The sequence below is a fragment of the Silurus aristotelis genome (genome assembly GCF_946808225.1).
Source record: "Silurus aristotelis genome assembly, chromosome: 1".
Lineage (NCBI taxonomy): Eukaryota > Metazoa > Chordata > Actinopteri > Siluriformes > Siluridae > Silurus > Silurus aristotelis.
Window position 1 is genome coordinate 25,704,318 of NC_139574.1, and position 17,150 is coordinate 25,721,467.

Here is a 17,150-nt window from a genome sequence, read left to right on the forward strand (position 1 = left end):
TAATGTCCAGTTTGGAGCATCTGCCTCTATAAAACAAAATCCAAATGTATGACCATAATATGTCAAAATTATATGTCAGAAAGAAAACACCATACATCTACATACATATTGCTTAGAGAATTCAAAGATGTTTTGATTACTGGCTGTTGGGCAAAAGTGTGTTATTGATAAATATATTTTACATTTAAAAAAACTATTAAAATTACTGTATAAACCATGGCATGTTTTAGTGTATGATTCTATTTTTAAATAAACTTCTTTGTGATTTATTATTTCAACGTTTCTGTGTTCTTTTATGTATATTAGACTTTTTGTCTACAGACATGAATGATTTAATAATGACTTAAAATAATGAGGATCATAAAAAAATATGGATACATGATGCTACGCTGTGACTTTTTATAAATGTATACAAAAAATAGCCTTAACTGTACAAAAAATTTGTATTGCTTTTTTTGTTGTTGTTTTTGCTGCGCAGTAAAAGATTACTTCCGAGTCAAAGGTTATTTGTGTTAAACAAGATGGCGGCCCCCTCGGAGTTGTTTTGCTGGAAAGGGAGTTGGGGTTTACCGTCTGTTGATACTGACAGTCTAATTGTATTGGTAAGTCTTGCTGTTGTTTCATTCTGTAACACAACCGGATTTATTTAAAACAACGTTGGTTTCCCTTTTTGAGGGATAATTTTATCGGATAGTTTGTCACCAAACAATGACACGGTGTTAATCATCCCAATTCCATTGCATTAAAGTTGCATATAAACAGGATGATTTTAATAATGCGACTGTCATTGATTCAGACATGTTTAAACTGCAGAGACTAGACTTCGTGTGTTAAACTTGTTTGTGTACATGTGTAATATCATGCAATGCTTGTACAGTAGGTGCTGAGATTGATGAGATCAGAGCTGCTCTTTCCTGATTTCACAGACTTTTTGCAAGCCCAAATTATTTATCTCTCAAATCTGAGAGATTCAGCGAGGTGATTAGTGTGTAATGGAGCAGACACACTGGTATTAATATTTTCCAGGTGGGGGGGTTGAAGTTATGGTTCATAATTATTATATTACCTATTAGGGAGAAATACTGGTTGTTCATTTTGTTGTATGGCAAAATGGAACAAACAACGTCAGACTGCTTCTGCACACCCCATTGTTTATTAGGTAAGGAGAAACATTAAAACAGTATTTAATATTGCACTTCTCTTTTGCAGGACTAACAATTATGTAAGATCTGGGTGTTAAACGTTTATGACACATATTTGTGTTTTTCTTTAAATCACACTTTCTTACATTTAGTAATCATTTTAGCTCTAGTTGTTGTTGATCTTGAGTCATTTCTAGGAACACTGGGCACAAGGCAGGAACACACTCCAAATGGGTATGCTGGTCCACCGCAGGCCGCCATACACACATTTGCACACTCATTCACATGTAGGGCCAATTTATTGTTGCCGAACAAGCTGCTGAAGTGTGTTTGGGATTGGGTCCAAAACACACAGACATGACCAGAACTCGGGATTAAACCAGGGACACTGGAGCGCTGAGAGATCAGAATACCCACTGTGCCACTGTAAAATCTGGTTTTGAAACAAAACAAAATAAAATGTAAATCTTATTTTGAAGAACTGACTTGCTTTAAGCATTAGAATATTAAAAGAGGACATCAGGGCAGGAGACACAAAAACCTATAGGAGTTACCCAATGTGGTTCTGAGTTCTGAGAGTCACATAGATTTGGCTCTGTGCCTTTCATCATGTCTTAGTTTTGAGCTCTGCTTGAGCATGAAGTACAATTAAGCAACTTCACAGTGTGGCCAACAATTGACTTGTGTTAGATTATGTTCATACATTTTAATGTGTTAAGCAATTTTGTTTCTCAGCTAAATGCAATCGTCCACAAAAGGAACAAAAGTATTGTGAACGCCTGACTTTCACAGCAATATGTGGTTCTTTGCCAGACTGTTACCATAAAGTTGAAGGCAGGCAATTGTATAGGATTTCTTTGGATGCTGTAGCATCCAATATTGTTCCATGATGCAATGTGCATGTGCACAAAGCCAGCTCCAGATCTTGAGTGGCCTGCTATAGCGCTCTGTCCTAAACCTCATTGAACAACTTTTGGATGAATTGGAATGCTGAATGCACCCCAGGCCTCCTCACCCTTCATCAGTACTTAAATTTACTAACACCTTCACTGTTGAATGAGCATAAATCTCCACAAGCACATTGCAAAATCTTGAGGAACATCTTCAAAGAAGAGTGCACATTATTATAACAGCAAATGTGGACTAAATGTGGAATGGGCATATACAAACCTTATGATCAGGTGTCCACAAACTTTTGTCCATATAGTGTATCTATATGACTTATTTCACTCCAACTAAAGCAACAGCTTTCACACTTTCAATTTTGCACTGCAGGACACATGGGGGTGTGTTTTGTATATATTAATTTTGTTTAGGGTTTTTTTTTTTTTTTTTTTTTTCCTCTCTCTCTCTCGAACAGCTGGTCTGAGTTTAAACACTGCTTAAAATAAAAGTTTAACTGTTGCGTTAAATCAGGTTGTAAGAGCTGCTTTGATGGTTGCGCTCGAAATCCGAAAAATACCTTCTTATTCTGTCTTCTGTGCCAAGAGGGGATTCAGGAGTTATGCTGCTCTGGTGAATTTTGAATATAACACAAACTTTATGCAGCTCTTTTTCTTTTTTTTTTTCTTTTTTTTGTCTTCATGCACCCAGTCAAAATGGTATCAATATAAAGCATTAAATAGACCCTTGTACTTGCTCATAAATGGAGTGGACTATTTTTTTATCTTACAAGTTTTTACAAGGCTCCAGTTGTTCTTTGGTTTAAGATAGTTAAAGTATATACATTTTTTGGAAGTTTACAAGTACTGATACATAATGTTCACGTGTTGATTCTGACACTTGATATAACTGTATCAGTTAAATAAGCAGTATATTTGTTGTTGTTTCTCTTAATTGTACTCTTTTTGTTCTGCCAATTCCGATCTAGAAACAAGGTCTTGTGATTTAGCTAGCAATAAGCCATTTACATGGATCCAGGTGTGATGTATTTCTGAAGGGAAAGAAAGTTAATTAGACAGCTAATTTGACTGTTGTTTGTGAGGAAGTGACAATATTCCTATTTTTATAAATAGGTTCACCAAAGGTAGGTCGTGTTGGTTTTGTTGGACACATTTTTGTAGGTACAGTGTGTACATTATAGGTGTAACAAAACAATTTAGACATGATGCATCACGTCTTTAAACAACACAAGTACTGTAATCTATGATGCATAAGAAAAATTGATGGCAATGCTACAGGGCCCATTATGTTTTAATTGAGGTCAGAACTCTTGTTTATTTATTTATATATATATATATATATATATATATATATATATATATATATATATATATATATATTATATATATATATATATATATATATATATGCATTCAGAATTATATATGGGGGAGTGGTGGCTCCAGCGGTTAAGGCGCTGGGCTGCCGATCGGAAGGTCTGGGGTTCAAGCCCCGGTATCGCCAGGCTGCCACTCTTGGGCCCTTGAGCAAGGCCCTTAACCCTCTATGCTCCGGGGGTCCCTTACGAGGGAAATATCAAGGTCCGTGACGTCGGCGTGACGTGGGGCCGCCTTCCCGTGGGCTCACCACCTGCAGGAGGGACCGTCAGGGACGGTGCTGTGAGGATTGGGCAGCAGTCGAAGGCGGGGGCCTGCTTAGACTGCTGCCCCCGCGACCCGAATTACGGATAAGCGGGAGAAAATGAATGAATGAATGAATGAATGAATATATACAGTGAGGAAAATAAGTATTTGAACACCCTGCTATTTTGCAAGTTCTCCCACTTAGAAATCATGGAGGGGTCTGAAATTGTCATCCTAGGTGCATGTCCACTGTGAGAGACATAATCTGAAAAAAAAAATTCAGAAATCACAATATATGATTTTTAAACTATTTATTTGTATGATACAGCTGCAAATAAGTATTTGAACACCTGTCTATCAGCTAGAATTCTGACCCTCAAAGACCTTTTAGTCTGCCTTTAAAATGTCCACCTCCACTACATTTATTATCCTAAATTAAATGCACCTTTTTGAGGTCGTTAGCTGCATAAAGACACCTGTCCACCCCATACAATCAGTAAGAATCCAACTACTAACATGGCCAAGAACAAAGAGCTGTCCAAAGACACTAGAGACAAAATTGTACACCTCCACAAGGCTGGAAAGGGCTACCGGGAAATTGCCAAGCAGCTTGGTGAAAAAAGGTCCACTGTTGGAGCAATCATTAGAAAATGGAAGAAGCTAAACATGACTGTCAATCTCCCTCGGACTGGGGCTCCATGCAAGATCTCACCTGGTGGGGTCTCAATGATCCTAAGGAAGGTGAGAAATCAGCCCAGAACTACACGGGAGGAGCTGGTCAATGACCTGAAAAGAGCTGGGACCACTGTTTCCAAGGTTACTGTTGGTAATACACTAAGACGTCATCGTTTGAAATCATGCATGGCACGGAAGGTTCCCCTGCTTAAACCAGCACATGTCCAGGCACGTCTTAAGTTTGCCAATGACCATTTGGATGATCCAGAGGAGTCATGGGAGAAAGTCATGTGGTCAGATGAGACCAAAATAGATTTTTTGGGTCATAATTCCACTAAACGTGTTTGGAAGAAGAAGAATGATGAGTACCATCCCAAGAACACCATCCCTACTGTGAAGCATAGGGGTGGTAGCATCATGCTTTGGGGGTGTTTTTCTGCACATGGGACAGGGCGACTGCACTGTATTAAGGAGAGGATGACCGGGGCCATGTATTGCGAGATTTTGGGGAACAACCTCCTTCCCTCAGTTAGAGCATTGAAGATGGGTCGAGGCTTAGTCTTCCAACATGACAATGACTCGAAGCACACAGCCAGGATAACCAAGGAGTGGCTCTTTAAGAAGCATATCAAGGTTCTGGCATGGCCTAGCCAGTCTCCAGACCTAAACCCAATAGAGAATCTTTAGAGGGAGCTCAAACGCCGTGTTTCTCAGCGACAGGCCAGAAACCTGACTGATCTAGAGAAGATCTGTGTGGAGGAGTGGGCCAAAATCCCTCCTGCAGTGTGTGCAATCCTGGTGAAAAACTACAGGAAACTTTTGACCTCTGTAATTGCAAACAAAGGCTACTGTACCAAATATTAACATTGACTTTCTCAGGTGTTCAAATACTTAATTGCAGCTGTATCATTCCAATAAATCGTTTAAAAATCATATATTGTGATTTCTGGATTTTTTATTTTAGATTATGTCTCTCACAGTGGACATGCACCTACGATAACAATTTCAGACCCCTCCATGATTTCTAAGTGGGAGAACTTGCAAAATAGCAGGGTGTTCAAATACTTATTTTCCTCACTGTATATATATATATATATATATATATATATATATATATATATATATATATATATATATATATATATATTAGGGATGCACCGAAATGAAAATTCTTGGCCGAAAACGAAAACCCGAAAAAGAGGAAAGCAAGGCCGAAAACCGAAACACCGAAAGAAATTATGGCAATTATAATTACCATTGCATTTATGGCTATGACTGTGTACTAACCTTACTAAAATCAAGGCATTTCAATTGCATAAATTATTATTAATGTTTCAAAGAATAAATCAATTACAAATTATGAATATATTTATTTATAGCACAATGCAATAATGCACAGGATAAAATCAATTAAAATTCAAACTTAAATGTTTAACTTAAATGCACTCATGTGTACATTAAATAATAATGTACAGGCCCTCTGGCCTGCTGAAAGGTTGTACAATTAAATATGTTCTTTCACAAAAACAAAGTGCATTCAGAACAAGTGCAACTGCTTAAAGATACAATACAACAATATCACTGGTAAACTTCCTGCCTTTTCAAAAACGTCCGCCACAGACGGAGTGCGCATGCTCGGAGGGGTTTTGCTTTTCTGTGCCGCGTTTCTCTCATATTCAGCATAGCGATCGGATGTTTGGATTTCAGGTGATAAATTATACCCGACGTGGAGAAAGTCTTTGCAGACGTCTTTTGCAAATCGCTATCCGTGGGTCTTTTTCAGATATACTAAAACACGTCCACACCGCAGACATGTTGTTTTAGACAGGCACGTGCAGGGCGCAGTTTCTGTTTGCGTCATCACAACATACTGTTTCGGCCGTGTTGTTTCGGTGATCAAAGTCTGTCGGCCGAAAACCGAAAATGCACTTTTGGTCCATTTTCGGTGGCCGAATATTCGGTGCATATATATATATATATATATATATATATATATATATATATATATATATTACAGTGGAACCTCGGAGCTCGCGAGGGTTAGGGACCAAGACCGGTCGCGAGTTCCGAATTTTCGCGACCTTTTGATACGCCCCTGTGAGATAAACCTTGATTAGAAATGTTAAAACTAGGGTTTTGAGCAGCTCGCGGTTGCTCACGAGCCGATCTGAATGAGAGTCGCGAGCGCTGAGGCCGCGAGCTCCGAGGTTCCAGTGTGTGTGTGTGTGTGTGTGTGTGTGTGTGTGTGTATGTGTGTGTATATATATATAATCCTGTATATTTCTATTTAAATAATCAAGAGCTCTGGCCTCAATTAAAACATAAAAATAGCATCATGAATCTAATTGATTTATGACCAATATATAGAGAAAATGCATCTGTTATTGTAAACCGGGTGTCCTGAAAAATTAATCACCTCTTCTTCCTGCATCTGCCAAAAAGCCATGACTTCTAGCCATGCATTCTTTGTCTTTTGGCCTTTTTAAGCTTCTTTTGGGTTTTATTGTTGTAGATTCCCTCAGTGAACATTTTGTGATGATGTTTAACCTGGAACATTCAGATCTATTCCCTGGATATTTGTGATTCATAATTAGTTTGTTCCACATAGTGTTGTGTTTGCTGTAATTGTTCAGAAAGAGATGTCCAGTTAAATCAAATGTGAAATTGAAAGAAAAGTTAATTAACTGGAATTAATTACAGCTAATAAAAGCAGTTTTTTAAAAACTCTTAAGTAGAACCATGAACATCATGAGGTCTTTTCTAAAACTCTGGGGATCCTTCTGTTCCAGTGAAGAACTCATCATGGAAATAGTTTCTTCACTTTTTTACTTTTCCACTCTGTCTCAGCCTCACCAGGAAATCCCTGTCTGTATCTGTGTAACACCATAGTATCCACATGGAATTAATTTCCGTTAGTTCAGGATCCCCCAACTTTTAAATGAGGTGGCTTATTTGTAGGAGGTTTATTCAGAAGAACTTTCCTCTTCTCAGTGGTCGGGAAAATGCCTGTGGCCATTTTTCCCCACTGTAGTATGGTCTGTAACTACAGGCTGATTCCTGACACAGCAAGCAGTTAGTGACACATCATTGTACTCACACAGACTGTCTGGAAAATTATAGCCCAAGTTTCATTCAGTTTTCCACATGATTTCTGGGTTGGTCTTGCAGTGAATAAAATGTTTGAGGGAGGCAGCAGAAAAGCAAATGCTTATTTGCAATGTAGACTTTTTCTTTTTTCTTTAAAAAAAAATACAAATGTTATGTGTTGCATAAATATACCATAAACAAAATGACATGCAGTGAAATGTTATATTATGACTGGACGCTGACAAGAAATGGCGAAAATAGAATAAAAACATAGAAAAGGGTTAATAAAATCAGAAATAGAATATGTTGTATATACCTATGCAACAACATTTTCATTCAGGTAATTAACCAAACTACAAAGAATTATAAAAAATAATTACATTTTTAAAACTTTGTTACATTTTAGTTGCTGATCTGCTGAATTTAATAAGGGTTAGAGGACTTCTCCTAAACTAGGCAGCAGGCTATATTAGTGTTATTATTAAAAATGATCATAAATGTACATAAATGCATGTTGAACAAGTTTCACTGCTATTCAGTTTTAATTTCAACATTTCACAGACACCTCTTAATTATATTTAAAGAAATTGCACACAACACCCATCACAAAATCATACACTCATTTAATGTGTGTAATTTATTTTCAGTTAAATCTCATGGTGAAATTGCACAGCTTAGCATGGTTTATAGGGGAAAGTCTGTTTGGAACGATGCTTATGGCATTTCTTATTTTCTTTTTTTTTATACGAACTGGTGATGTGCTGTAAAGTAAACTGTCAGCAGAAGCAGTTTGGCCTGCAGCAACTTTCTGTTCGTGTTTCTGTTGGACAGCACATGAGCATTCACGTCTCTGGTTTTACAACACACAGTTTTAAAATTGTGTGAGGAATTCTCCAATAATCCAAAGGCATGATGTCAGCCTTTGATGGTAATCGTCGCTGCTCCAACTGGCTGCTTCTCTTCGGGTCTGTTTCCACTGTTTTGATCGTTTAGGCAGTGATGCTGAACCGCACAGTGACACTAAAGGCACTTCAATTTCATTTGACTTCTCCTTTCTAAATAATAAAACTGCAAAAAAAGATGGAAAGCTCCAGAACGTTGGTGTAGAATATATACAGTCAGTCTCAACTTACCTGAAACTTGAAACTTCTTTTAGTGGTTATTCAAAACTATTCTTATCTTTTTTTATGTATATTTATTCATCAAGCACTTTTCTGTGTGTTCTGTAATTAAACAAAATTATAATTTTTTTTTTTAATATTTATAAGATTTTAGTACTTAAACTAAATGATTTTTATATTCTGTTTGTGGTTGCACAAAACCTCTTTTTGCTTTTTGGCATGATGCATTTTCCTCAGTCCACTTCTTTTTGTAACCCCTCAAACAGCCTTGAAAAAAAATCTCAAGACCTGCAGACATTGTGGAAGAAATTTAGCAGTGTTTTCCATGACGTTCTTCTAACACACTCTCACTCTCTCTCTCTCTCTCTCTCTCTCTCTCTCTCTCTCTCTCTCTCTCTCTCTCTCTCTCTCTCTCTCTCTCTCTCTCTCTCTCTCATATCCACCCACTCTTTATGCTAGAGAGACTACGTGACTCTCGTGGCCACATAAAAAAAGAAATTAGGTTTGCAGCAAAATGTCACATAGATGCATGGAGTGTTCATGGTTCCACTCTAAATGTATATGACACACAAACTATTTTCAAGCTATAAAGAATACAACCCTTGTCTCTGTCTTAATAGATTTAATCTGAGAGGACTGTTTATACCCTTTTAACTTAATTATGGCCAATTTGGAAATAATCAAGCAAAAATGTCTTTTAGCCCAGCTGGGAAATGCATAATTGAAAGTTTAATTTGCCTGATGCTTTTCACATCAAATTAGTGATGTAGAAATGTTTGGCATTGGGGAGTTATTAGGACGGGTCTGTGGCAGGAAAGTCAAGAGTCAAAGTCAGCAGGAATAAAAACTGCAGCATGTCATTGAGTTGAAGTTTTGTCCGCATGCAGGGATGTGTCGAGTTTCTGTTTTCTTGTCTGCCAGAGAAACTGTGAACTGCTTCCTTTCTTGAGATAAATTAAGCAGAGCATGCCTTGCTATATTCTGTTTCCAAGCCAACCAAAATCATAATTTCACATCACAACCCCACTCTCTGTCTGCTATTAAGGATATCTAAATTCTAAAATCTGGTTTAAAAATGTATTTTCCTTGTATTGTCCCTTAATTCTAAAGCTCAATCTGTCATGTATAAGAAATAGGTAGACCAATGAACACCACTCTGGAAAAGTGCACATTTTCTCCACTGCTAACATAACTGAAAGTGAGGCTCAGTACATTCAGGTTCATGGGCTGAACTATTGAACTGCTTCACATCCTGTTCTAAATTTCCTACGCTCAAAATAAGGAGGCTGGAAGAAAAGAGGTTTTGAACTGTCTATTCATCTGTGTTTGTGTCTGTCTTGCATGAGAACAGGCTATTATTGTTTATGGTTTATGATAATTATTAGGTTTTGAAGCTTCTTACCTTGCTGTTCAACTCATGACAATGACACCAAGGGTCTGTTTCTGGGTTGATTTGTACGTCTAGGCTATTTTTCTTATTTACAGATGTCCTGTAGAGAGTGTTAATGCTTTCTATGTTAGCAGGTTCATTGGTGGTGTTCCAGACTTGGTTAATTTGATCAAATTTGCAATTTAATTGCATGGATGGCATGGATGGGTGGGTGGGTGCTTGTTTTGGTGGCTTAATTTTTTTTTAATACAACACATTCTACAAATAACGTCCTAACTAGTGGAACTCAGGCCAAGTCTTGCTCATGGCATTGCTGACTTAATTTAAGTGATCTTTTACACTTCCAGGCATATGCTCGATTTGCTGGAACCCCACTGAAAGTACACAAGATCTCCAACCCCTGGAGGAGTCCCACAGGTAAGCATTAGTTTTTAATAGATTTTAAATCTCCTTTTCTGGGCAAACATGTATCATTAATGTAAGCATAGTGCTTTTAGGCTGATCAGGTTAACTGCAGTGGCAGAAATGCATGTTGGATTAGAGCTTTTCAAATGTGCTAAAGAAATTAGGAATTTTACTGCCCACAAAAAATGCTTTATTTAATTGTCCAATCCTCCCATGATAAGATTTTCCTGTAGATGCATTAGTATTAGTATGTACAATTGTTATGCTTGTTATGCTATAAGAGTAGCTGTTCTTCTGCTAATAATAATGGTATTAATAATACAATCCAACATGTTTATTATGAGAATTATACACAGCAGTAATACAGTACAGTGAGAAGAATATAGTAGCAGATGTATACACAGACTGAGATGTGTTGTGCCTGCATGCTCCAAGGTTCACTCCCTGCTCTGAAGACCAAAGAAGATGGGAGCTTCTCTCAACCCAGTAAGATTATCATCCAGCTCCGGAAACAGGTATTTAATTCAAATTCAAAATTGTATTTGTCACATACACATTTATACAGAGTAGGACATATAGTGAAATGCTTTTTTCGTCCAACTAGTAAATGTGAAAAAGTAATACAATATAAAGCTAAAATATAAATAAATATAAAAAATATAAATAAAGTATGAAAAGGTTGTAATAATAATAATAATAATAAAAATAAAATATATATAAACTTTTCATACTTTATAGTCAGATTATATTTTAATATACATTCATACTTTAGTTTATTTATTTTCATTACACACACACACACACACACACACACACACACACACACACACACACACACATTTATAACAAACGCTCCAAATTGTAAAAATTGTTTTTCAACATGCTGGTTGCCAAGTATTCTGCTTTTCCCATCTGTTTGGAACAAACTGTGCACATATCTGGATTCTACTTAGTAGCTCTACCACAAAAGGACTTCCAGTTAAATTTGCTAATGGCTCATTTGTTTTAATTTATGGCATTTGAAGCTTATGAGTTTCGTATCACATTGCCATGAACAGTTTCTATATAATGTTGACAAATTAAATAAAAAATTATAAAATGAGAAAGAAGTCACTAAGTTGTCACTAAGTTTTTAAGAATGTTCAGCAGGTGGTTACTATTTTTTATTTTATTATTATTATAGTTGCACAGCTCAGACAGTAGTTTTGGATGTAAACTAAGCCAACGTTTTCCATTAATTTACTTGTTTCAATACATTACCCTTTCTATATTTTCAACCCATTTAATAATTAAAAAGGTCATAAAATAACTTGTTATTTAACAAATAAAGAAGCATTGATATGGTAAAGTTTTTCAGCATAGGAAAGTCTTTCTTTGGGCTTAATTAGATAATTGGCATTTTTTTCTTGGTAGCTTACTAAGAGTGAGGAGGCAAAAATAAGTGTTGGAACAACAGTTCATATATATGATGATGATAATGGAAACAGGAACTGAAATGGCTTCGTGGACATTAAATATAACAAAAAATTGTTTAAAAAATATGATGTCATTCAGTAATAAGTAATGAATTGTAATTGTTGACAATTCTCTGGGGCATATTTTATTTCTCAAAGAGCCAAAGCATTTTTGCTTTCTTTTGAATTAAGACAACACAAGCATGGTTCTCATATTTTAAAATCGTAATGACTGCAAATGGGGGAGATGATTGTCTTGTTTATTTCAGAAATACAATGCAGACTACGATCTGTCCGCAAAAGAAGGCGCTGACACACTCGCTTTTATCTCTCTGCTGGAGGAAAAGCTCATGCCTGCTCTGGTGAGCTTCACACAAAGAGCACAGAAGCTAGTTTTTTGAGATACATGATCCATCCTGTTGTTAATGCAAATTATAAGAAAATTGGACTGAAGCAAAGAGGCCCAGTGTTCCCTCAAAGTAGAAATGGGGCCAATATCTTCATTACATCTCATTATATGTAGTTTATCCTAACAAGCTCTCCTGCTATGCTCTTTCCTATGCTTCATTAGCAGATAAATGGTAACTGGGTTATTATCTCTGGTATTTAATAGCTGATGTATAACAATTCCTGACAGTTTGCTCTCAGTTGGAGGCAGTGAGGCTGGAATAGGACCATTTTTAACTCTTCCATCACTTGAACAGCTGTTATGAACGGAAATCCACACAAGCTTGTACTGTTAGCTATGTAGATAATGCAATTAGAATGCTATGAATATTAATTTTTTATTTTTAGAATGAAAACGTATTCACTCATCGTTGCCTGTATGTCCTTCTCTCCGTTCTCCTCCCCTGTTGTCTGTTCTACATACTTTTGCAGATTTATGCTCTATGGATTGATCCGAAGAACTATGCTGAGGTGACACGTCACTGGCATGCAGAGAATATATGCTTTCCATTGAACTTTTTCCTGCCAAGCCGCATGCAGGCCCAGCAGCTGGACAGAGTGCGACTTATGCGGGGAAACAGCACTCTGGAGGCTGGCGAGGAGGCTGAGAAAGAGGTATGGAAATTTGAGTTGGAAGGGGAGAATTTCGCTGCTCAGGCTTTGAGAATGGGAATGTGTAATCTACTGTAGCAATCTAAATCCCAGGTGTCTATACATGCAGCTGGGAATCAACCTTTGCGGCCAAGTTTGTTTCCACGGCTAATATTATTGCATAATCCAACCAAACAAGGTCTTGATGATCGTCGGAATATTACAGGCGAAAGTGTTGAAAGAAATACTGCTGTTCTGCGTACCACACATTTTTTTCAGCGCACACACCTGCAAGTTTGATTTATTTTTTCATGATGTCACAGACATGGTTATTGTTTTTTCCTCTACATAGAAGGATAAACCTCATTTTTTTTCTCTTTGTAGCTATACAGTGATGCCCTGGAGTGCATGAATCTTCTCTCTCAACGCCTCGGCTCAAACAGATTTTTCTTCGGGGACTCGTAAGTTCATCAAAGCGCAAAAGCCTACGTTAGGGCTTTTGAAAATTAATTTTAAGGAGCTTCCCTCTTTTTTTGTCACATCACTAGTGATGACTACTTAATGTATAAGCCAGTAAATCTGTTTAATAGGGAGTCTGCACAGATTTACAACCAGCTTGATCTTAGACCCCATTTGTCAAGCAGTCAATGAAGTAAATTTTCCTCCAGACCTAATTTAATGAAAAATGTATATGACTTCTAACTTAGCAAACCTCATTAGTAGGAATGGCTTATGGAAGATCCAACAGTTAAGATATGATGTCAAGATATCAAGTTGTTTATATATATATATATATATATATATATATATATATATATATATATATATATAAAACATTTAGAAATGGGAATGTGGGCATTTAAACTAAAATGTTATAATCTTTTTGGTTCGTATAAATTGCATTTCTTTGTCTTCATTTTGTATAAAAACGTTTACACATACGTCCATTTTGTTTATATATCGCACATGTAATTTTAAGAAATCAAAGCCATCTTGCACACATTTCTATATTTTGTCGAATTCCATCATCACTTATTTAAAGTGCGAATGTATACAGTCACAGAGCACTTTATTACGAACACTAATACTAATACTATGGGTGTAACGCTACACATATTACTGATATTTTTCGGTACAGGGCTTTTTACATGCAGAACATAGTTACATTTTAAATTCCCTCAGGAACATATAAAGTGGCAGACCGCAATTTAGTTTAGTCTCCGCCTGGCACTTTGAGTGCATGTTTTTATTATTATTAAACTTGAAAACATACACAATGCCAGAGGTATGAAAAAGAATCTAGAGTTAGCGCAGTGTCACTGTGGCTCCCACTCCATACTGGAAATAAGATTTGTTCTGCGCATGCATGAAATAAGGAATCCATAGCGCTAGCGTTAGCTGGGTTCTTTAGTGTTTTATGTTTAGCTTCAAGAATTTATTTAAAAAAAGAAAAAAATCCTGTCAATTCTGCATATCGATGGAGCGAATAAAAGAAGGATGTACGGAATGGACATTTGTTAAAGTATCCTTAAATAAGTAGAACAGTTAAGTTTTAGCCCCAAATGGAGTCTAACAAATGTAAACTCTTTAATTTAATTATTAAATGTATGAAATTTAATTTAATCAATTTAACGTGTGCCAAGATAGTTGATTACTCAATTTCATCTACATAATAAGTATTGAATTAATTGACTTAATTAAATTTATTTATTATAAAATATAATTGTATATATTATTTAACTTAGCAGGCATTTTATTTTAAATTGTTTAGAAAAAAAAAAAGTAAACTCTGAAAATGTGGATGTTCACAAATTTTAATCATAATAAACTGCGTTATAAAAAAAAAAAACAGAAGCATGTTTTACATTTCTTCCCCCTAACTATACCGAAAGTGTACAGAACCGTGACTTAGAAACAGAGGTACATACCGAACCGTGAATTTTCTGTACCGTTACACCCTTAACAATTACTGTTTGCGGCCTCCCGTTGCTCTAAAATCAGCCTCAATACTTCATGGCAGGAATTCAGCTAATTACTGGAAACATTCTTTCCTACAGCTTTTATGCTGAGTGTCCCGTTGTACCACATCCCAAAGACGTTCTAATGGATTCGGGTCGGGTGACTGAGAAGACCACTGAAGAACATTTACAATTTTAAAACCATTTTGAGACGACTTTTGCTTTGCGATATGGTACATTTCCTGCTGGAAATAGCCATAAGAAGTTTGTACATTGTGGCCTTGCATATGATCATCATAAATATGATAAACAGCATCACTCATATAAACTGTGGCACATAAAAAGGTCATAAAAGTGGTGATTGATTAGTATAAACGGACCAAAAATGTGCCAAGAAAAACATTCTCCAGACCACCATTACACCACGCCAGCCTGGACTGTTGACAGAAGGAAGTTTGGGTCCATGGACTCATGCTGTTACGGCCAAATTCTGACACTTCCATGTGTTTGACACGTCATTGTACCTTAGCAGAAATTAAGTATTAACAGACGACTATGTTTTTCAGTCTTCGACTGTTCAGTTTTGGTAAATCTGTGCTTACTTCAGCTTTTTTTTTTTTTTTTTTTTGCTTGACTGACAGAAGAACTACTCAACATGGTCTTTTGCTGATGTAGCCCATCCACCTCAAGGTTTAACATGTTTATTCTGAGATGCTTTTCAGTTTAACACAGTTGTACAGTGTGTTTAGCTAGATTTCAATCAGCTCAAACCGGTCTGAAAATATTCTTTTGACTTCTCTCATAAACAAGGCGTTACCTTCTGCAGACGTGCAGGTAACTAAACTATTCTGAGTGGAGAATGTTTTGAGAAAATCCCATAAATACTCAAACCAGCCTGTTTGGCACCAGACAGTCATGCCACGTTCGAAATCACTAATCACTGAGATCACATTTTTCCCCCATTCTGATGGTTGTTGTGATTATTTCCAGAAGCTTCTGGCCTGATTGTATGCATTGCACTGATGCAACATGATTGACTTATTGGATAATTGCATGAATGAGTGGGTGTACATGTGTCCCTAATAAAGTGCTTAGTCACATGAGATTATAGAATAGCTTCGGTTATTGCTAAAGCTTTATAAATTCCTCCTGTTTATGAAGAGCAGACTATAGAGAGCTCATTTTGAAACTTACTCTCCAGGCCCTCCTCCCTTGATGCCTATGTGTTTGGCTACTTGGCACCACTACTGAAGATCAGGCTGCCCAGCAGTAAACTACAGCAGCACCTGACGGCTCTGGAAAACCTGACAACCTTCTGCTCTAATATCCTATCCCTGTACTTCCCTGATGAGAATCAAGGTGATGTACCATTTACTATTAGGAGTAGTAGTATTTGTTGTAAACTATTATTTTTTTGTTTGGGATTCAGATAAAATAAATTGTATACTGTTATCATGTTTGGTTTGGTGCTTGGCCTTATGCTTAGTGTTATTGTAATTAGTCCTCGAATTGCATGACTCCACTCAGGATAAAGTGTATACATAAGATACATATATGTTTAATAATTGATTTTGTTTACTTACAGAAAGAATTGGTCATCCAGCATCTAATGTCCAAGAAGGGAGCAACTTTGACCGTGAGCCTTATAAGAGACGCAAACAGCTGCTTTCAGTCCTGGTAGCTGTAGCAGCCATGTTGGGCTACGCTTTTCTCACAGGCATTGTTGCTATTGAGCATGTGAAGGAGGAGGGACTAACAGGAAACACTACCTCCACTGATCTTCATGATGAGGAGGAGTGATGGAAGGTGCAGTGGGAAATAACTTCATTTGGACAGAAATCTTCACTGGAGATTTACACTATGGGGAATATTATAATTATGATTTTTGTTTTTATAATAGGATGCCATTGAGGTTTCTAGTGTCTTCATTCACGCTTCAGAAGCTTTTCATTGTACCGTTTTAAAAGGTACTATAAAAGGTATTATGTTCTAAAATCAGACTTGAAATTGATAATCTGATATGGCCTGGGCTTCAAGTTTATTATTCAACTATAAATATATAAACTATGTGATGATAATACCTGTATTTTAATTGCCTTTTTTTCCCCTGTTTATATTTAGTCAGATTACATTGATGGACCAGCATCTCGACTTGCTCAGTAGTCTCTCTTCATAGTACTTTAGCTTTTTTGCCTTGTTGCATTGACCACTGAGAGACACATTCCTGCTTATCTTTGCGATGTTCAAGCGAGTCATGATGTCCAGCGCTTAGATCAGATTTATTTATTTTTTATTAATATTGTTGTTTGTTCCAAAGCCTTCAAAACATGTTGTATATAAACATTAAACCAAGAG

The 17,150-nt window shown here is 36.6% G+C and overlaps 1 protein-coding gene across 1 annotated transcript; it reads left to right on the plus strand.

Moving 5' to 3' along the window:
* The first annotated feature begins 463 nt into the window (after window positions 1–463).
* Window positions 464–17,032, plus strand: mtx1a (metaxin 1a). Its single transcript, XM_083558960.1, has 8 exons — window positions 464–602; window positions 10,288–10,357; window positions 10,781–10,860; window positions 12,069–12,161; window positions 12,679–12,861; window positions 13,222–13,298; window positions 15,997–16,154; window positions 16,381–17,032. Exons 1-8 carry the CDS (start codon window positions 522–524, stop codon window positions 16,593–16,595), a joined length of 957 nt encoding a protein of 318 aa, XP_083415086.1. The 5' UTR covers window positions 464–521; the 3' UTR covers window positions 16,596–17,032.
* The last annotated feature ends 118 nt before the right edge of the window (window positions 17,033–17,150 follow it).

Excerpts from the sequence above, each read along its gene's own strand:
- mtx1a (XM_083558960.1), top strand. The coding sequence starts at position 522 with ATGGCGGCCCCCTCGGAGTTGTTTTGCTGGAAAGGGAGTTGGGGTTTA. Across the intron at positions 10,861-12,068 it reads TCATCCAGCTCCGGAAACAG|AAATACAATGCAGACTACGA; the intron begins GTATTTAATTCA and ends TGTTTATTTCAG. Across the intron at positions 13,299-15,996 it reads AGATTTTTCTTCGGGGACTC|GCCCTCCTCCCTTGATGCCT; the intron begins GTAAGTTCATCA and ends CTTACTCTCCAG.